The 23020-nt window shown below is 48.3% G+C and overlaps 1 protein-coding gene across 1 annotated transcript in view; it reads left to right on the top strand.

The window, feature by feature from the left end:
• The window catches only part of PIWIL1 (piwi like RNA-mediated gene silencing 1), a 227032-nt gene that overhangs the window by 18670 nt on the left and 185342 nt on the right, over positions 1-23020 (top strand). Inside the window, exons 3-4 of the mRNA XM_083150480.1 lie at positions 3618-3729; positions 5374-5499. Of these exons, the coding sequence (XP_083006606.1) occupies positions 3618-3729; positions 5374-5499 (238 nt within the window). The remainder of the gene's footprint in view (positions 1-3617; positions 3730-5373; positions 5500-23020) is intronic.

Below are 23020 nucleotides of genomic sequence, written 5' to 3'. Positions count from 1 at the left end.
CAAACCCGACAAACCATCTGCAAGACGGGACCCGCCTCCCGCAGGGGGATCCCCAGGTGGGAGGCAGACTTCTCCACTTTGCTCCCCAATGGCTGTCCACAACAACGGACGCCTGGGTGAGGGAAGTGGTATCCCGGGGATACTCCATAACCTTTCTAAAGCCTCCTCCTCTAAAGTTTTCTGCACGGGTCTTCCTCACGATCCACACAAGGCAGAGCATTTGTTAAAAATCCTACAGTCCTTGTTGCAGTCTCGGGTCATTGTCCCAGTCCCGCCTCTCGAAAGAGGGCGGGGCTACTACTCCACTCTGTTCCTGGTTCCCAAACCAAACATACAGACCAATACTAAACCTAAAGTCACTAAACAAGGTAGTAAAAGTGTCAAAGTTCCGGATGGAAACTTTGAGGACAATAATCCTGGCTCTGGAAGCAGGGGATTACATGGTCTCATTAGACATCCGGGACGCATACCTGCACGTCCCCATTTTGACAGCACACCAGAAGTACCTCAGGTTTGCCATTCAGAATCGCCACTTCCAATTCCAGGCCCTTCCATTTGGCCTGGCCACAGCCCCCAGGATTTTTACAAAAATCATGGCGGTGATGGCGCAACATCTTCACCAGCAAGGTAACAGAGTATTCCCATACCTGGACGACCTCCTATTGGTGGCAAAGTCTCAGGAAGTTCTGTTATCGCACCTGCAGATAACAATTACAACTCCTCAATCTCATGGCTGGCTCCTGAATTGGGAGAAATCCTCCCTGACTCCCTTGCAGCAAATGCTGCATCTGGGAGCTCTCCTGGACACTTGATCATTGCAACACAGAATTCGGATGTTTCTTCAAGCCCCACAAGTCTCCATTCACGGAGCAATGAGAATTTTGGGCCTGATGGTATCGACATTCGATATGGTGGAGTGGGCCCAGTTCAATTCTCGTCCCTTACAGCAGCTCATTCTGAGGAAGTGGGACGGTCTTTCTCACCACATCAGGTCCACCTTCCTCTCATTGACTCCTCAGGTAACGGAGTCCCTGCAGTGGTGGCTCCAAATGGGACACCTGTGCCAAGGACGTCCATTCTGGTTCACAGAGTGGACAATTCTCACTACCGACGAGGCTGGGGGGTGGTAGTAGGATCCCGATCCTTGCAAGGCGTTTGGTCTCCTCCGGAAACCCTCCTTTCCATCAACATCTTGGAACTACTGGCAGTCCACAATGCCCTGATTCAATCGTTGGACCTGCTCCAAGGGAAACTGGTACAGATCAGGTCAGACAACGCCACGGCGGTGGTGTACATCAACCGCCAGGGAGGTACCCACAGCAAAGCTGCTCTCCAGGAAGTGTCCAGGATCCTCACCTCGGCGGAACAACATCTTCAGGCCCTGTCAGCAGTTTTTATCCCAGGTGTGTTAAACTGGGAGGCGGACTTCCTGAGCCGGCAAGACATTCACCCGGGGGAGTGGTCCCTCCAGCCGGAGGTCTTTGCACTCCTGACAGACCATTGGCGTCCAGACACAACAAGAAAGTGTCCAGATTCGAGTCGAGGTCCAGAGATCCTCAAGCGTGCTTAACGGATGCCATGTCGGTTCCATGTACTTTTCAACAGCCATACTCCTTTCCTCCAATAAACATGATTCCCAGAGTCATCAGAAAGTTCAAAAAGGAAGGCGGGAACCTCATCCTAATAGCCCCAGCCTGGCCTCGCAGGCATTGCTATGTAGACCACCAACTTCTGTCATTCCGGCCTCCATTCCCTCTGCCCCTTCGGGTGGATTTGCTGAGTCAGGGTCCTTGTCTACACCCGGACCCTCAACGTCTATCTTTGACGGCGTGGCACTTGAAACTGCCTTGCTAAAACACAAAGGCTTCTCTTCCAGAGTAGCCAGGACTATGATCCGGGCATGCAAACCAGCGTCCTTCAGGATTTACTATCGGATTTGGCACGCATATTTCACATGGTGTACTCCAAAGGGATTCAATCTGAAGGTATTCAAAGTAGCCAGAATCCTGGCTTTCCTTCAGATGGGTCTCAACTTGGGCCTTAGATTGGCCTCCCTTAAAGTCCAGGTCTCGGCCTTATCGGTCTGGTTTCAAAAGAAAATTGCATTTCTTCTGGATGTTCGTACGTTTCTCCAAGAAAGTGTGTTACATGTCCAACCTCCTTATGTACCTCCTACAACACCCTGGGACCTATCCATCGTGTAACAGGCATTAACTAAACCCCCATTTGAACCGCTTCATACAGCAGCTGTCAAATGGCTGACAGTTAAGACTTGTTTTTCTTCTGGCCATCACTTCAGCCTGACGAGTTTCAGATCTGTCGCCACTTTCTTACAAGTCTCCTTTCCTTGTTTTTTATCCTGATAGGGCGGTGCTAAGAACTAAACCGTCTTATCTTACTAAAGTCGTCTCCAGATTCCATGTTAATCAGGAGATTGTGGTCCCTGCGTTCACGACAGAAGGCCTGTCGTCGTAAGAACACTTATTCGATGTGGTCAGGGCTCTGACCATATATGTCGACCGTTCTAAGTCGGTCAGAAAATCTGACTCCCTTTTTGTGCTATACGGATTTCACAAAAAGGGGCGGCCAGGCTAATCTTCCTATCCCTGTCTCAATCAAAGCACACTCTACCAGAGTGGTTGGTCCATCATGGGCAGCACGCCGAGGTGCATCTGCGAACAGCTGTGCAAGGCTGCAACGTGGTCGTCTGTCCATACATTCATCAAGTTCTATGCCTTTGACACGTTCGCCTCCCAGGATGCCTCCTTTGGTCGTCGGGTACTTTTGACACCTCAGGCAAATTCCCACCCTTAATTACGGCTTGTGACAACCACGAAAGCCAGCGGCACCATAAATAAAACGGAAAGTTATGGTAGAACCAACCTACCTTGGTTAACTTTCTTTCCTTGAAGTCCATTTATGGTGCCGCTGGCTTTCCGGGCGCTCAGCACAGAGTGGCAATTGCTGCTGCCTGGGACCCACTGCTGCTCAGTCACCCCCATGTGCTCAGCGCAGGTCGGCACCAGCTGCTGCCACCCCGCTGTTCACAAGTTTGATTATTTCTAATCTCTTGCCCCCGCAGCTCCCCGGGAGTCTTTACATGCGATAAATTGCATGTAAAAATGTCACGCCAAATCACAATAGTGTTCCTTCTAGAAATTTTCGCGGGCAGGGTTCTACTGCACGGGGCAGCGGACCGGGACGCCGATGTCACAAATGGGGCGTGCCCGGGCCTCAACGTCGTGAAAAGGGGCAGGCCCGGCACCGTCGACGTTGCCGTGGTGCCGGGGAAGCGCCGTGCAAACAGTCGAGGCACTAATAAACAGTCGAGGCAGGCACCAGGCTAAAACAGCTTAGCGGGAAAACTACATGAGTGAGCTCTGATGCAGGAACTCTGGAAATTGGGTCCGACTTGTCCTTAGGGCAAGTTGGACTATTGTATGGGGCCGTTAGATTCCTCCATTATATATATATTTTTTTAACTCGATTTTGATATATATGTAGTTAGTTCGAAAAAAAAATACAGTGATTTTATTGTATTGCATTTCAGTTAAATATGTTTTTGATTTTTGTTTACTGAGGTGTTTGGTAATATCTGTTTTCTATTGTCTATACAGACGCCACAGCCTGGGCTTAAACCCACCCAGCCACCACCAGCCGACACAGAACTTGTTGGCCGTGGACGTCAGAAATGCATGTCTACTGTTCCCAGGCCACAAGCAGGAGGAGGTGATTATTCAACCTTTGTGTGTTCAGTACATGGACCACCTGTCAATGTTAATCATTTTAAACTGAGCAGCTAAGATTGCTAAATATTGTCTCTGCTGAGCATTTCTGTATCTAAGAAATAAAAGACAATGGGCCACATTTATTAAGCTCGGTGAAGTGATAATGTGGCTGGTACTTTATCACCGGCCAATCAGCTCCTCACTGTGAAGTTACAGGCTTGGTTTGAAAAATTACAGGTAGCTGATTGGCCTGTGATAAAGGGGGTTGTTCTGTTTGGTACGGTGAAACGTTCGTACGGTCCGTCACACCGTATGTTTTCCGTACGCTCACGGTGAGCGTAAGTCCGCCCACAGAACAGCTGCACACGGACGGTCACAAACACCGACAATGGGGAGTGGCGTTCACTTTAGCGTACGCCACCGTGCACGGACGGATCTCCCTCTTAGCCACTGATACCTGGCGTACATCACAGTGCACGGACGGATCTCGTCCGTTTTCCAAAATGTGTAAAAGTGAAGCACTGAGAATACTTTCTGGGTGCACTGTATGTTACCATGAAAGACAGGGCTGGAGAATGAGCCTGCTAACAAAATATTTATAATCATTTCAAGACCCTGAGACGGCATTGATTGTTAACCCTCTGGTGAATATAATCTTTTTTGCCTTTGACACGTGGTGGTAATTAAGTTTTGTTGGGAACCCTGGAACCGCTGAGCATCATTGGTCACTGTTTTACTATATTTCCACTGATTGTTTTTGAATAAAATCAAATAAATTGATTGCTTTGCTTCATCCAGGTCATATTTTGCGCACAGGGAACCAAGTCCTTTTCTCATTATAGGCAAGTTAAGTTATGGTGTGTACATACTTGTACTATGTGCTTGAGATTTTGACTATATAGTCAAAATCGCATCGGGATCGCATGCAGATCGCATGGGGTTTAACCCTTGCGATCCCAATGTGCGCTCCCGTATCGCAGGCAGAAAGTCTTGGCTGCATAGACTATATAGTGCAGATCTGCACTATATAGTCCAAATTGTATGCAGATCGCATGCTGCCGAGCGATGCGATCTGATCGCATCAGGATCGTGTTGCAAGCCAAATCGATAGTGTGTACACACCATTAGCAAGCCCAATGCAGTAGCGAGGAGTGGACAATTACACACAGATCCAAACACACATTAGATATGAATAGGAAAACGAGAGACAGAGGATGTCTCCAGTTTTTTTTTAAATCTGCAATCATTTGCACTTAAAAATCCAACTGGTGTAAATGATTTCCACTTTAACAAAAACCTGTAAATTTCTTACCAAATCTCTCACTTTCTGAATCTCTCATCCTATTAAATTTCACTCAGAATCTCTGTCTAATCTATTGTAATTTTCTTGGGAGAGAGGGAAGGGTGGGTTGAAATGAGACTTTCCTTATTGGCATGCTGTCCCCCAGCAGTAGTATTGGAATTGGCTGTAGTTGCTTTGACTAGTGCTGATGTTCACGTTGCAGAAGAGACTTCAGCAATAGGAGAGGAAGGTAGAATTTGGAGACAATTGATAAAGGATCTGTATTCTGCAATGTGTCAAACACTTTATAAGAGAATAGTACAATTCAATTTGTAATTGATTATTCTTGCATTCAAATTGTAGATGCGCCTCTCTCAGCTGGATTTCAGGACATTTCAATTGGAGAACGTGGTGGCCGAAGACGTGACTTTCATGATCTTGGTATATGTACACGCCAAACACTAGAGCATGTCAGAGTGTCTAAAACAGGTAAATTTTTTTGAACTAGTAAACCCGCTTGAATCAAAAGCTTTGAAAGCTTCTTCTGTGTTTGTGCATGTTTGTGGCTGTGTGAGAAAGACATTTAGTATCACTCTCTGCCAGCAGATGGCAGTGTTTCTCCTTCATCCACTAGGTGTCACTGGAGTTACACTGGGGAATAGAAGGCGACCACAGGGAGCATGGGCACTTTAAAATAATTAATCAGTGTGACCAACTCCTCCCCTTCTACTTCCCCTCCCAGGCAGTCTTAGATCGTGCCCAAAAGGCAGCAGGTCACATTTGGCTCATCTCCTGGGCTTTTTGATAATTAGGGCATAAAGCACCTTTGAGGACAGGCAGGTAGTTGCTGCTACTATCTGCCTGCGTCGTGGGAGCCTGCCGCAGCACTGTGAGTATTACCCTGCCTTCCTGTTAGAGGAAGGTCAGGGACACAAACGGCGGTGCAGCAGAGGGTTTTTTAAACCTGGCGCCATTATGGGTGACGGAGCTGCCGGGGGGGGGGGGGGGGGCATACCCCAGCGTTCCTGCAAGTCACGGCGGCCATCTTGGACATTTGGCGCCGTTGAACACGCTGCTGAAGGCTCCACTGTTGCGCTGCAGATCTATCCTGACTGCAGTTGGGCGATCCCTGTCCCCTGGTGACCGTCCTGCTGAACGCTCTACCCGGTCTGTGAGTTACAGTGGGGATTAGAGCTAGGTGGAGACAGTTTGGGCTGTGTCTCAATTTAGAGCTATAGCGCTCCTAGGTATGTGCCATAGCGCTGTACAAAGCTCTGTGACGGCTCTTTTACTTTTACTGTCTCTCCCTTCCAGTATATATTGCTGCCTATCCTATACCTACTAACTGTGATCAGTGTGGTAGTGTGTGGTGATTACTGGGTGTTCTGTTGACCATGGCAGGGGGTAGCTCCAAGAGGGTTACTTGCAAGAAGTGTGCTGTAAAATTTACACCTTCTAAGGAGGGAGACTCTGTATGTGATAAATGCACTGCTTTACCCCCAGCTCCAGAGTCCCCCGTGCATACCCCTGTTTGGGCATCACAATTAGCTGATGTAATGTCTCATTTAGCTTGCGAGCTCTCTGCAGCTCAAAAGGACAGAGAGACTTCCAGAACTCCAGCAGAGGGCGCCATTGCTTAATCTTCTAGGCAAAGTCCCCCTCCCTTACTCAGGAAAAGGGTAATACAGCCCTCTGGGGATTCTGGGGAGTATGAGGATATGCCTGATCTGGAGGAGGGCGAATTTGCCCTTCCAGATAATTATGATGACGATGATGATGTGGAACCTGAGGCTCAGGCGTTGTTTATGCAAGAGCCGGCACCAGCCACTCAAGGCCTGGAGGACCTTATACATATTGTAAAGGTTGCCTGCAAGGTGTCAGATGACGCAGACATTCCTGCCCGTCCCTCTTTCTTTGGGAAGAGACAAAGGCAGTCACCCACCTTCCCTCCAGCGGAGGAGTTGGATGAACATATTTCCTTGTCAGGGTCCATGGGTCCCACAGGGGACATCGGGGTTGTAGGCGGATCCAGGGGGTCCGAGGCACCAATCAGCGAAGCTCTTAAAGGTTTTACCCAGCATGCCCGGGCCCTCTCCCCTACAACCCCGCCTCCAGGCTACTGCCGCCAGTTTTTAGTTGGTGCCTGCAGGAAGCAGACGCACCTGTAATCAGCAGGAATCACCTCTTTGAGGTGATTCCAGAAGAAGCTTTTTATTTTTACTTTTAAATCTGCCGCTCCGGTGGCAGAAGCCGCTTTGCGGCAGAAGACGTTCCCCGCTGTCAGTGATTGACAGCGGAGTGAGCGTCTCCATCACTCCTCCCGGCGCCGACCTCCTCAGAACATCTTGAGGCAGACGGCGGAGGCGACGTCAGTGCCTAGCACCGCCGGACGTCTCCCTCCTGACAGCGTGGCCGGACCAGGAGCAGGTAAGGCTTCCAATGGAAGCACAAACTGCTGTCTTACCGCGGCGCGCTGGGAGACGCCCGCGGTAGCTGGCGTGGGCACTCGCTGCGGCTAGGGACCCCACTAGACCACCGGGGACAGAGCGGCAGGCTGGGCCTAGGGGGACCCATTTTATCAATGGCTCTTATGCTCCGGTGGGGGAAGTCCAGCAAGGGGAGGTGGCGCTTGGCCTGCAGTCCCTCCCCCAGCTTTGGCGCCAATCTCCACGAGATCTGCCGTCCATTAGCTGAACCTGTTTGTGCCCGCCCCCCCTCTCTTGGACCAGCGCCATTACAGCTGCACGCAGGTCTCCAGAGGTCGGGCACTTCTTCTCCCCTGTGAAACCGGCTACAGGCTAAGTAGTACTTTTCACAGCCACCCTCATTCCCCCTTTGCTCCATAGAGTACTGTGGTTGATATAGGGTGTGTTACCTCATCTATATTGCTTAATATAGTGTGTATGTGACTTTGTGCTAGTACTTTTTTTCCTCTGTCAGTTTTTTTCTTAAACTGTCCACTTTATTTCTAAGTGAGGTTTTTACCTCAGAGGTCACATACTGTCAGTGGATCACTCTAGGTCCTCTTGTACTGAGTTACCTACTGTGCACTGTCTCCCCCCCCCTATTGGTCTCATTATGTCCAAACGGGGGCGCAGCCAGACAGAATCTCCTTTGCTCTTGTCTTGCAAGAGCTGCGCTGCAGGTCTGTCTGAAATGGATGTCATTCAGGATGGGCTATGTGTCAATTGCTTTACACCTCCTGCCCAATCCCAGCCCTCGGGGGCCCCCCAACCACCATGGGCAGCCTTTCAACAGCTGTTGGGCACCCTGGTGGATCGTCTCCCTAATGCTGTAGCACCCCCTGTAGTACAGCCCCCCCCACCATGGGTGGATGCTCTGTCGACCACGGTGCAGACCTTGCAGCAGACTACGGCAGTTATGCAGAAGCTACTGCCACATGCTGCACAACCCAGTAGATCCTTGATAAATCCGTTGCTACCGGTAACCAGGGATGGCTCTGATGACACAGACGATGGCGGGGATGACCCCGATAATGCAGACCCTGATAATGAGGATGACATCATACCTGATGACGATCAGGATGACCCTATGCCTACTGATCCTCTCGCTTCTCAGGCTGAGACCCCTGACATAGCAGGCCTTATTTATGCTATCAGAGAGGTTCTTCTGTCAGATGCAGATGAACCTGAACCCACTGCTAAGACCAGGGACGTCTTTAAAAAGCAGAAGGTAGTTAGAGCCCAGTTCCCTCATTCTGATCATTTATCAGAAATCAGGAGAGATCAATGGGAGGCTTTGGGGAAGAGAGCCAATATATCTAAAAAGATGTTGGCTAGATACCCGCTCCCGCCAGAGGATTGTACTCCATGGGAAATCCCTCCCACAGTGGACGCGCACGTGTCCAGGCTGGTTAAACCGTCAGTGCTCCCGGTAGCCTCAGGGTCAGCCCTGAAGGACCAGACAGACAGGCGTCTGGAAAATGCTCTCAAGGCAGCATTTTCTTATGCAGGGGCAGTTCAGAGGCCTACCATTGCAGCTACTTGGGCGGCAAAGGCCATTTCACCTTGGTTACAAGTGATAGAAGATGAGTTAGCCCCAGTCGCATCTGAGGATGCAAGGCTGTGTATGCAACACATTAAACATGCAGCAACATATATTATGGATGCTATGTCGGACGCCGGCACTCTAGCTGCCAGAGCCTCCGCTAGTTCAGTGCTGGCACGCCGGATTATCTGGCTTCGGTCATGGAAGGCGGACCTAGAATCCAAAAGGACTCTGGAACTCTTACCCTTTAAAGGGGAAAACCTGTTTGGGGAGGAATTAAATAAAATTGTGGCCTCCTTGGCGTCAGCTAAGACAGCCTGCCTCCCTACGGCTCTTCCTCAAAGGCCTAGGACCCAGTCCTTTCGGCCCTTTCGCCCTCAAGGCAAGGCCAGAAGCCAGTCCTACACCAGACCCTCGCCCGCTCATAAGACTGGAAAACCCAAACCCAAGCAACCTTGGGCCGCCAGACAGGCTCCTCCCAAGGCCGACAAGCCTTCCGCATGACGGGGCCAGCCTCCCACAGGCGGACCCCCAAGTGGGAGGCAGACTCCTGTACTTCGCTCACCAGTGGCTATCCACCACAAAGGATGCCTGGGTGAGGGAGGTAGTGTCGCAGGGGTACGCCATATCCTTCTCAAAGCCTCCCCCAAGAAGGTTCTTTTGCACAGGTCTCCCAAAAGACCCATGCAAAGCAGAACATATGAGGATCATCCTACAGACTTTACTTCGGTCGCGGGTCATTGTTCCCATGACGGGGCACCAGAGAGGCCTCGGCTTCTACTCAACTTTGTTTCTGGTGCCAAAACCAAATGGTACGTTCCGTCCCATTCTAAACCTCAAAGCTCTGAACAAGGTGGTAAAAGTCACAAAGTTCAGGATGGAGACCTTGAGGACCATCATCCTGGCCCTAGAGGAGGGGGATTTCATGGTCTCTCTAGATATCAGAGACGCATACCTCCACATCCCCATCCTTCCGGCCCACCAGAAGTATCTGCGTTTTGCTATTCGGAAGAGCCACTACCAGTTTCAGGCCCTCCCATTCGGACTAGCAACAGCGCCAGGGATTTTTACAAAAGTGATGGCTATAATGGCAGAGCTTCTACACAAGCAGGGAATCAGGGTCTTTCCCTACTTGGACGACCTGTTGATTGTAGCCAAGTCACCAGAGGTCCTAACATCTCACTTGCAGACAACGATCTCCATGTTACAGGCTCACGGGTGGCTCCTCAACTGGGAGAAATCTTCCATGATCCCCTCCCAGAGAATGTTGCATCTGGGAGCTCTACTGGACACCAGAGCCCTGAGACTGTTTCTCCCAAACGACAAGGCCAGGGACTTAATACAGAGAATCCAAACCTTTGCTCAGAGACCAAGAGTCTCGGTTCACTGGGCCATGAAAATATTGGGACGGATGGTGTCCACATTCGACATGGTCGAGTGGGCCCAGTTCCACTCTCGTCCACTCCAGGGTCTTGTCCTGGCAAAATGGGATGGCTTACCACAACACGTCAAGTCGACGTTTCTCTCTCTAACACAGGAGGTCAAAGACTCACTCCTATGGTGGGAACAGATGGACCACCTAAACCAGGGGAGACTATTCTGGTTCAGGGAATGGATAGTACTAACCTCAGACGCCAGCCTGCGAGGCTGGGGGGCAGTAGTAGGATCCCGGTCCTTGCAAGGCGTGTGGACCGAACCAGAATCTCGCTTATCCATCAATGTTTTAGAGATTCGAGCAGCCTACAATGCCCTACTTCAGTCCCAGGATCTGTTACAGGGAAAACCTGTTCAGATCAGGTCGGACAACGCCACGGCGGTGGCATACATAAACCGCCAGGGAGGAACACGAAGTGTCGCCGCTCTCCGGGAGGTCTCCAGGATCCTCACCTGGTCGGAGGAACATCTCCTAGCCCTGTCGGCAGTCTTCATCCCAGGAGTCCTGAACTGGGAGGCGGACTTCCTGAGCCGACAGGATATCCACCCGGGGGAGTGGTCCCTACACCCGGAGGTGTTTGTCAGTCTGATGCAGGTCTGGGGCACGCCAGACGTAGACCTCATGGCGTCCAGACACAACTTCAAGGTCCCATGCTTCGGAGCAAGGACCAGGGACCCTCAGGCCTACTTCACGGATGCCCTGTCCGTACCTTGGAAGTTTCACCTCCCATACGCGTTCCCGCCGATAAACATGATCCCCAGGCTGATTAGAAAGTTCAGGCAAGAAGGAGGAACCCTCCTTCTCATCGCGCCAGACTGGCCACGCAGACACTGGTACGTGGACCTACAACAACTGTCACACCAGCCCCCCTGGCCATTGCCTCTTCGTCAAGATCTGTAGAATCAAGGGCCATGTCTTCATCCAGACCCTCAGCGCCTGTCTTTGACGGCATGGCTCTTGAAATTGCCTTATTAAAGAGCAAGGGTTTTTCAGACAAGGTGGCTAAGACGATGATCCAGGCTCGCAAGCCAGCATCTTCAAAGATATACTACCGGACTTGGCATTCCTTTTTTTCTTGGTGCAATTCTAATAAATATGATCCCAAGATTTTCAAAACAGCCAGGATATTGGCCTTCCTTCAAAATGGATTGGACCTAGGACTTAGACTGGCTTCTCTGAAGGTCCAGATCTCAGCCCTTTCAGTATGGTTTCAGAGAAAGATTGCATTCTTACCTGACATCCGCACATTCTTACAGGGAGTGGTACACATACAGCCTCCCTTTGTCCCTCCCACGAATCCGTGGGACTTCTCTTTAGTGCTTCAAGCTTTAACCAAACCACCGTTTGAACCACTATCATCAGTGGAGCTTAAATGGCTGACAGTCAAAACTGTCTTCCTCCTGGCCATTGCCTCCGCACGCAGAGTGTCGGACCTATCCGCACTATCGTGTAAATCACCCTTCCTGGTGTTCCACAGTGACGGGGCAGTGTTACGGACGAAGTCTTCCCACCTGCCCAAGGTTGTGACAAAATTCCATGTGAACCAGGAGATCGTGGTACCTGCATTCATCTCAGATGACCTCTCATCTGAAGAAAAGTTGCTTGATGTGGTCAGAGCTCTGACCATCTATATCGACCGCACTAAATCGGTCAGGAAATCAGATTCCCTTTTTGTGTTATATGGTTTTCACAAAAAGGGTTGGCCAGCGGGTAAACAAACCATTGCCCGCTGGATCCGCATGGCTATACAACAGGCATATCTTCTGTCTAACAGGCCCATTCCGGTTGCTATCAAGGCACACTCTACTAGAGCGGTTGGTCCTTCATGGGCAGCAAGCAGGGGTGCTTCTGCCGAACAGCTGTGCAAGGCTGCAACGTCATCCGTCCAGACATTTATTAAGTTCTACGCCTTTGACACGTTCGCCTCCCAGGATGCCTCCTTCGGTCGTCGGGTTCTGCTAACACCTCAGACAAATTCCCTCCCTTAATTACGGCTTGTGACATCCCCGATGTCCCCTGTGGGACCCATGGACCCTGACAAGGAAAAGGAGAGTTATGGTAGACCTACCTTTGTTAACTCCCTTTCCTTGAAGTCCATGGGAACCACAGGGCGCTTACCCTTTTAAATTTGCCACTGAGGTTCACCTTTACGTGATGTTCTGATACTGTGACCCGTTCTGACCATTCTATATTCATGCTATGTATGTATGAGTTCGGGGCATATGTGTTCTCTGTCCTCTTCTCTTCTCCGCTTCCTGCTCTCGGCTTGTTACCAAAAACTGGCGGCAGTAGCCTGGAGGCGGGGTTGTAGGGGAGAGGGCCCGGGCATGCTGGGTAAAACCTTTAAGAGCTTCGCTGATTGGTGCCTCGGACCCCCTGGATCCGCCTACAACCCCGATGTCCCCTGTGGTTCCCATGGACTTCAAGGAAAGGGAGTTAACAAAGGTAGGTCTACCATAACTCTCCTTTTTGCAGGCTTGGAATCACCCTGACAAAAAATTCCAGGTACCTCAAAGGTTTCTGGCTGCTTATCCTCTTCCACCAGAGGGTAGAAAGAGGATTGAGATACCACCAGTAGTGGACTCATCAGTCTCAAAAGTCTAAGAAGACGGTTCTCCCGGTGCCGGGTGCAACCACTCTTAAGGATACTTCTGACCGTAAGTTGGAAGTAACCCTTAAGAACATTTTTTCTGCAGCTGGAATTATTCAGCGTCCGGACCAGGTCGGGTGCTGGGTAAATAAGGCCATGGGGGTATGGGCCTCTCAGATCCTAACAGAGGTTCGTGAGGGTTCTGACCCTGCCTCCATTGTTCAGCTTGCTGAACAGATCCAAGAGGCATCCAATTATTTAATAGAAGCCTCTCCTGACGTCTGCATGGTTGCAGCCAAGGTTTCGGCCTTATCCATCTCAGTTTGCAGAGCTCTCTGGTTACGCCAATGGCAGGCTGACGCAGAGTCCAAGCGTGCGGTGGAGGCCCTGGCGTTCAATGGGGAGGTTCTTTTCGGGCCAGAGCTCGACAAGTGGATCTCCCAAGCAACGGGAGGTAAGTCCCACTTCCTTCCCTCAGCGGCTCCTCCGACTACACGCAGGACCCCTCAAAGGCCCTCCTTTCGGCCTACGACCAGATTCAGAGGTCGTTCCGGAGGCGGAGCTCCATCTAGAGGTTCCAGAGGACGAGGCAGAGGCACCTTGGCAGCTGTCCAGGAGCCCAAGTCCTCCAAGCCAGCCGCATGACTGTCCACAGTCTCATCTGGGGGATCCCAGAGTCGGTGCCCGACTGCTGTCCTTCTGTCACATCTGGCTGCAGTCTTGTCAGGACTCATGGGTAAGGGATTTGGTAACCCAGGGTTACAAAATCCATTTCCGGTTGGTCCCTCCAAACAGGTTTTTCAAGACCGGTCTCCCAGTCTCAAGAGACAAGGCGCAACTTCTGTTGTCAGCAATCAACAAGCTGCGGACAACAGGAGTTGTGATACCAGTACCCGAGGTATCGGTGCACCTTTGCACCAGACTCTTGGGGAAGATGGTGTCCTCCTTCGAGGCGGTACAATACGGCCGCTTCCACTCGCGCCAATTCCAGTTGTCTCTCCTTCACCAGTGGTCAGGGTCTCACCTGCATCTTCAGCAGCGGGTGACCCTGTCTCCGCAAACCCATCTGTCCCTGCTGTGGTGGCTCAACTCCGAAAACCTGCAAAGGGGCAGGAGGTTCGGCATATGGGAGTGGACTCTCCTCACCACAGACGCCAGCCTTCGAGGCTGGGGAGCGGTATCGCTGGAACACCAGTTCCAGGGTTTATGGACGAGGCAGCAGACCTTACTCTCCATCAATGTGCTGGAACTCAGAGCAGTCTACTATGCTCTTCTGCAGGCGGGACACCTGCTGCGGAGCAGAGCAATCAGAGTCCAGTCCGACAACGCCACAGCCGTCGCTTACATAAACAAGCAGGGCGGCACTCGGAGCAAAGCGGCGATGAAGGAAGTAAGCAGGATCATCCTCTGGGCTCAGGACCATGCTCAGGCCTTGTCAGCAGTGTTCATCCCCGGAGTAGACAATTGGGAGGCCGACCTTCTAAGTCGGCAGCATGCCCACCAGGGGGAGTGGTGCCTCAACCCTCAGGTATTTCAGACCCTAATACATCGTTGGGGGTGTCCTCAGGCGGATCTGATGGCGTCCCGCCACAACTTCCAGCTCCCAATATACTTCGCGCGGACTCGAGATCCTCAGGCCGCAGGGGTGGACGCTCTGGTCGCTCCTTGGCCGTTTCAGTTCGTTTACCTCTTTCCTCCCTTTCCGCTGATACCTCGGGTATTACAGCGCATTCGCAGGGAGGGGGTAACAGCGCTTCTGATAGCGCCAGATTGGCCCCGGCGCTCGTGGTACACCAACCTGACGGATCTTCTGATCGACGAGCCGTGGCCGCTACCTCATCAAGAGGACCTCCTCAGTCAGGGTCCTTTCATCTACCCAGATTTAGGACGTCTACATTTGACGGCGTGGCTGCTGAGAGGTCCATCTTGAGACATGCAGGTATCCCTTGGGCGGTGATACCTACAATGATGAGGGCCAGGAAGGAAGTCACCTCCAGACACTATCATCGGATTTGGAGATCCTATGTGGCGTGGTGCGAAAGACGCAGAGTGTCCTCTACTCTGTTCAAGAAGGCTCGACTTTTCCTGTTTTTACAGGAGGGTTTGAACTCTGGACTTAGGCTGAATACACTGAAGGTGCAGGTTTCAGCCCTTTCAGTTTTTTTCCAGAAACGTATAGCTCTCATTCCGGAAGTCCACACTTTTTTCCAGGGGGTACTGAGGCTTCAGCCCCCTATTCGTCCACCTATGGCTCCCTGGGACCTAGAGTTGGTCCTCAGATATTTAAGGTCATCGATATTTGAGCCGTTAGAAGAGGTGGATCTTCGATATCTCACTTGGAAGGTGGTTCTTCTCTTGGCTCTGGCCTCGGCCAGACGTGTTTCGGAATTGGGTGCGCTTTCTTGTCGCTCACCGTTCCTCCAGTTTCATCCGGACAGAGCGGAGCTCCGTACCAGACTTTCCCTCCTTTCGAAGGTGGTCTCAGCGTTCCACGTGAACCAACCCATCGTGGTTCCAGCATTCACAGAGGCTTCACCTGAGGATAGGTCCTTGGATGTGGTGAGGGCCCTGAGGATTTATGTCTCTCGCACGGCTTCTTTACGCAAGACGGATGTCTTGTTTGTTACCTACGACCCGGTGCGTCGTGGATGGCCAGCTTCGAAACAAACGCTGGCCAGATGGATCCGTCTGACAATTCGTCAGGCATACCTTGCTGAGGCTCAGACGCCTCCTGCTAACATAGGCGCGCACTCCACCAGATCGGTGGGTCCTTCATGGGCGGCTGCCCGTGGGGTCTCCCTGCAACAGCTCTGTCGTGCTGCGACATGGTCAGGTCGGCACACCTTTGTGCGATTTTATAGGTTTGATACCTTTGCGGCACCAGCTTCTCAGTTTGGCCGCTCTGTTTTAAGGGGATCTCAGCGCTCACCCACCCGGGTTGAAAGCTCTGGGACGTCCCCAGTGTAACTCCAGTGACACCTAGTGGATGAAGGAGAAACAGGGATTTTGTACTTACCGTAAATCCTTTTCTCCGAGTCCACAGGTGTCACTGGACGCCCACCTCAGCGCTGTTCTCCACCTGTTATGTTCAGTGTTAGGTTCCTAATGGCATACCTCTGGAGTTTTCCCTTGTCAGGGTTATATAAACATGGTTATTACACACCTGTCTCGTCTGGTTTGACTCTGTGTGCGCGGTTGTTTTTTCATATATATATTCTTTTTCTACTATAAGTATTGAATGATGTTATGTTGTGATGAACCTCCTCTCGGATGTGTGTTATATCTTTCTGCTCCCTTTCGGGCACGATCTTTATGACTGCCTGGGAGGGGAAGTAGAAGGGGAGGAGTTGGTCACACTGATTAATTATTTTAAAGTGCCCATGCTCCCTGTGGTCGCCTTCTATTCCCCAGTGTAACTCCAGTGACACCTGTGGACTCGGAGAAAAGGATTTACGGTAAGTACAAAATCCCTGTTTCTGAGACTTACAGACACTAGACATATATATAGATAATATATTCTGATTAATGCAATTCCTCTGTCATCCACTAGGGGACACTGCTTTCACCTTGTGTTATTGTGGGTGCTCAGATAAGTGTTAGGCTCTCCCCCAACTAACACCTCCCCCAACCTCCTCGGCTCAGTCATTTTCTTGTAGCCTTGGAGCAAACACAACTTCAATAGGCTGTTCGTTTCTGATTTTGTTCCTGGTTCCGGAGCGTGCAGTCACCAGAAGTGGTGTGCGGGGCTGACATAGACACATAAAGGGTCGGTGCAGGACCACAGTAGCTCCACCTACAGAATGGGCTGAGCATTTCCTCTGCACTCGCTGTCATTAACACAGCTGCCACTGTTATCAGATTTTAACTTGGCAGCCGGAAACGCCATTTCAAAAGCGAGCTCAGACAACAGAGCACCTTCTGACAGTTTCCGGAGAGTCTCCCTGCAGCTGGGTGCCATTTTAAATACAGACTGCATGGATAAGCAGATTAATGCTGGGCTCTTCATAGTACTTTATTATAAATAAATATACCATAGAATTATTACCTAATATAGGAGATTATGAACTATTGGTGTTTTTGGTGTTAATTTAAGGGTGTTTTTTTTTTTTCATCTCAAAATGTGTAGTTATCTCTATTCTATCACCTAATATATGCATTTAACCACTGAATGTGAAGTTAAATACATACCAATATTAGGTAATAGAAAGGTGTTAAGACCTATTCGTGTATGATTGACAATTGAAATAGATTTTTTACTCGGAATGTGTAGCTAATGGGCCCCATACATCAGCAATCACAATTTATGGATTTCCAGATACAGGGATTTTTTGGCCAGATAAATGGATTTTACAATCTATCTGGCTTTGCCCACATATTACAGATTTATTTCAGTGATCTGCAGATTTTTCCATCTAAAGATTGCATCTTCATATCTGGAAATTGCCCAATCGATTGCTGTTCATAATGTAAATAGAGGAAGAAGACGAATTGGGAATGCCCACACATATAAAAAAGATCTGCAGATAATACCAGATTATTAAACAGGTTTAAAAACCTGATTAAGCAATCGATTGGCGATTTTGATTGGGATTGCCAAAAGGGGGAGCCCACACATCTAAAATTAATTGTGGCAATCATCTCCATATCTGAAAATTGTCACAATTAATTGCTGATGTATGGGGCCCTTAACCTCTATTTAGCTAACCTCTATGTAGCTAACCTTTCTCTCTCTCTCTCTCTCTCTCTCTCTCTCTCTCTCTCTCTCTCTCTCTCTATATTTATATATATATAAATATATATATATATATATATCTCATCGGTTTTTAAATAAATGAAGACTTGTATTAAAACATCACAGTGGCAAACATGTCAGCATAACAAGTCGACAGTTTCGGAGCTTACACTCCTTCCCCAGGACTACTGACTGTGCAAAAAGCTCAACAGTATAATGTGCAGAAAACAACAGATATGTGTAACCAATCGGTTTAAATAAGTAAGCACACTTACGTGATCCATGGCGCTAGCTGAACAGCGGGGCTGACTTCCGACGGCGTCTGCACACATGACAACTGACGTCAGTCTGTTGCCCGGATAACCCGCCAGTGTCAGCTCCAGCTGACAGACGTGAGGTGGACAAATTAAGAGTGCGTTTTCCTGCAACAAGTGTAGGAACGCACATATTAGTGAAATACGGCAACTAGTGCAGTTAAAAAGAAGTGCTTTAAAGTTAAACTAACGTTAAAAGACAAAAGAACAGACTACATTATAAAGTACATTGCATGTGTCTTATGTGTTATGTATTTTAGCATGTTAGTGTGCTTTTACATGAGAAATATGGCAACCTGCAAAAAAGTCCATGTTAATTGGCAAGTGGCTGTATATAAACATAGCGATTTATAAGAGGACATATTTCATCATATTAATGAATTACAGGTTAGCAAAAGTATTATCAGGAAGTTCTATATGTGCTAATGATATACATATACTTAAAATGTCATTGCACCATCGTAATTTCAGGGTAATCATGTAGACCTACGTGTCGACACGATGATAAACAATGGATAAATGTCAACATTTGTCTATGAAAACATTTATTATGATATTCAAAGGAATATATTCAAGGAAGTTTTCTCATTTAAACCATGGGGGGCCCTGAAAAACATGGATCCAGTGTGTCTCCCATTGTAGAAGTTTTTTTAACCTGTCCCCTCCACGGATAGGAGGAGGGACATGTTCAATAATTTGATGCCTTAAGTTGGCCAAAGTGTGCTGGTATGCCTTAAAATGGCGTGCAACTGGCTGGTCTATGTCTTTACCAGCTAAACAATTTTTAATTTCCGACCGGTGTGCCGTTGCTCGCTCACGGATGGGTCTACTGGTTTGGCCAACATATATAAATCCGCAAGGACATTTGATAATATAAATTACAAATGCAGTGGTGAATGTTATAACCTGATTAATCCTATATTTGTGACCGGATTAAGGATGTATGAAAAACGAGCCCGTGTCCATATGTCGGCATGCTGTGCATGTCGGATATCAGTAGCCAGGAGGTTTTACTTGTGTGCTACTGGGTATAATGGGAGGTAAGTGTGTTTTGACCACGAAATTGCGTATATTATGCCCCCTTTTGAAACTGGGCAACAAGGTGTTTTGGGCAAAACATGGGAGGTCTCGGCCACTGGTTACAAGTGGCCATGTGGCGTTCAGGACCCACAGTAATGCCGCGCTGGTGGAAGAAAATGTGGTCACGAAGGGTATTTTTTTGTTAATATCTTTTTTGGTATTACTGGCTAATAATTGGGGTCTAGGAATGTTAAGTACCTCCTGTTTTTGTTGCTTAAGCAGCCTGTAAGCGTACCCTCGTTCCAAACATTTTTTTATAATGGTGTCAAGGGCCTGGTCCAATTGGTCATGATCACTAGTGATTCGCGCAATGTGCAACATCTGGGACCGGGGGAGTCCCTTCTTTAAACTAGGGGCATGATGACTACCATGATGGAGAAGGGTATTGCGGTCCGTGCTTTTAGTAAAAACTGTGGTTCGGATGTTGCCCTCTTTAAGATGGATTGACACATCTAGATAATTGATAACTGAGGGGTCGCATTGCATTGTAAGTTTAATCGGATTATCAAGTGAATTGATATTGGTCACAAGGGTTGTAAGAGCCTCTGCACTGTCGCCCCACACCAACAGGAGGTCGTCTATGTATCGACAATAGAACAATATATTTTTAGAAATATCATCTGTAAAGTAAAAGTTGGTCTCTTGAAAAAACATGAAAACATTTTCTAGTGACAAATCCTCCAAAATAAAGACTCAAGTCAAATGGTGTCTATCAATGTTTCATTTCACAAACGAAAATATCATCAGGATACACATTGCATGTAAAATTGTGCTCACCTTATACCCAAAGTGTAGTAACGGACTGACATCATCCAGGTGCGTTTCACAGGCCGCTGATCACCGTGCGTTACCGGACCACAACATCACGGCTCACACGCCACGACGTGCTGACGTCATCGCGCTTGGCGTCCGTTGTGAGGCGTCACTGGAGCACATCACATGATGTGTTGTCACCGTTACTATGAAAACAAAAACAAACATACATACATAAAATGTACAAAAACACATTAAGACAGATTGCGGAACAAATTCCTACAAAAGTACAACTATTAGCGCTAGATTTTTTATAATAATCATAAAGCCTGCATTTAGTTGACAACGCTATTAATATACCTTCTGTGACAGTGACCTAAACCCCCACATTGGGGTTAACCAATGATCTACGTGAGACTTTGGCATTAGCCTTGGCATGATCTACGTGAGACCTCTGTTATCAGTGAAGAAATCCTTGAAATATTAATCCCCCAGTTTTCTCTGGTACCTTTGATATATACCTTGCCTAGATTACCACCTCCTGGACGGCCAATAATATCGGCCTGCGGCTTACTGTTCCAACCCACTTCTGCACTACTCTATTCCATGTTGCACCCTTTGATTAGATCACATCCTTACTTCATCCTGGACACCACGACATTACTACAGAAATTACATAATCTGAGGGATTTACCAATTGATGTGGCTGATCACGGCAGATGTTTCAAGCATCTACACAATAATAACCCATGTAGAAGGCCTCTTCCGCGGTACAAAGATTGCTGAATAATTCTGGAAACTTTGATTCAGAGTCCATCTCCATCATTGTATATCTACTGGAACTTATTTTAACAAAAAAAAATATTTTTGATAATGAGTTTTTCCTTCAATCCAGAGGATGTACTATGGGATCCTCGGTAGCACAAACATATGCTAACATCTTTATGTTTGAAGTGGAAGATCTTTATGTTTGAAGTGGAAGATGAGTTATTTTTCATGGATAGAAACATCACTGATAATATTGTATTTTTCACTAGATACATTAATGATTTATTGTTTTTTTGGTGAGGTACACGTGATCAGTTTGAAAACATCATGCTGTCCCATAACAACAGTAGTAGCCCCGTCAAAGTTACTTACCAGATGCATCAGTAATACATCGACTTCCTCGATGTTAGGATCTCAATTGAATCTACAGGGATCGGGACAACGGTGTTCTCTAAGGACACCGATCGCAATACATTTTTACATAACCGCAGTTTCCATCCCACAAAATTTAAAATTAGTCTCCCCTACTCTAAAATGTTGAGAATCTTGCACATCAATAGCAGTGTACATACAGCGATACTGCAAATTGATGAGCTGATTACTCGATTTCCGGAAAGAGGATACTATCTTCAAGATGTACTGAATACCAAAGAGAAGGCCTTATTGATACCCCTCGAGCAATTATTGACTGATAATACCAGTAAAACAAATAAGCAATTTTCCACAATTCCATGGGTATGTCAATATAATACCCACTCAGATAAAATCAACAAAGTGGCCAAATCGAACTGGCGCATTGTACAGTCTGATCCAGCCTTAGGTTTAGAGGAGACTAAATTAATGCCATGCTTTTCTAGACTCAAGAACCTTAGAGACATACTTGTCAAATCTGACATTGCTGGTAAAGGTTTACCACCATCAAAATATTTTTGACAGAAAAGGTTGTGATGCTTTAACCCCTTCCCGACATTTGACGTACATTTACGTCATGGTCGGGATGTACTTCCCGACACATGATGTAAATGTACGTCATGACTTCAAAGTGCCACCGCGTCTTGAGACGCGGTGACAGAGGGACGATGTCTGCTGTCCCTGACAGCAGACATCTTCCCTCATTGCCCAGGGGGGGCAGCGATGCCCCCCGCCATGGGCGATCGCTGCGATTGGCTGTTCAAACGTGAACAGCCAAAAGCAGCGTTTACTGTCTGATGTGTAAAATTTAGACTCTGCTGCCCCCTAGTGTCCAAAAAAATTAAAGGAGGTTGAAATAATGATTTAATAATAAAGTTTAGATATGGTCTATGTTAGTTAACTATTTTGAGTGGTATGATTATTTGTCTCACAAGCAGAAAATTTTACATTTTGCAAATAGCAAAATGTACAATTTTTTTACGACATTTTGGTATTTTTCACAAAAAAAAAAAAAAAACTGTATCGACCAAAATTTACCACTAATTTAAAGTACAATGTGTCACGAGAAAACAATCTCAAAATCACTGGGATAAGTAAAAGCAAAAAAAGTTATCCCCACTTAAGTGATACATGTCAGATTTGAAAAAAAAGGGCTCTGTCAGGAAGGCAAAAACATGCTGCGTCGGTAAGGGGTTAAATGTTCTTGTACACTTGCAAATTCCTTATCACTGGCGACAAGTTTCATCATCCACATGATGGAAATGTTTACCAAATCAGACACCAACTGACATGTGAAAGCAGTCATGTGGTTTATCAAATTCTGAGGCCTTACCCGTATAGGTAAGACCACAAGAATGTGGGACACCGTTCCGCCATCAAGGCAGCTCTTAGCTCCGGCAATAGCAAACAATCTGTTGCCCGGCACTTTGTGCAAGCTAGACATAATTTGTCTATCTTAACCCCTTCCCGACATATGACGTACATGTACGTCATATGACGGTTGCGGGGGAATCAAGCCAGCTCACGGAGTGAGCTGGCTTGAAAGAGAGCAGGTAATGGCTGTATATCACAGCCAGGTACCTGCTCTCACGGCCACGAGCGGCGAGTTCGCCGATCGTGGCCGTTTAACCCTTTAAGCACCGCGGGCAAAGTGCCCGCAGTGCTTTAATAGCTGATCGGAGGGGGGGCGCCCCCCTCCGGCGCCGATCGGGGCCCCCCGCGGCGAGATCGGAGGGTGCCGATCGGTTGCCATGGCAGCCAGGGGTCTAATGTAGACCCCTGTGCTGGCCATGTCAGCATTCCTATTACATCCTGCCTGAGGCAGGATGTAATAGGAAGTGCTGAAAATCACTATGTTCAGCCATAGAGCTCTATGGCTGAACCTAGTACAGGCGATCGCGCCCCCTAGTGGTCAAGTA

The sequence above is a fragment of the Crinia signifera genome, chromosome 1 (genome assembly GCF_055691185.1).
Source record: "Crinia signifera chromosome 1, ASM5569118v1, whole genome shotgun sequence".
Taxonomy (NCBI): Eukaryota; Metazoa; Chordata; class Amphibia; order Anura; family Myobatrachidae; genus Crinia; species Crinia signifera.
This window is presented reverse-complemented; position numbering and strand designations above follow the sequence as displayed.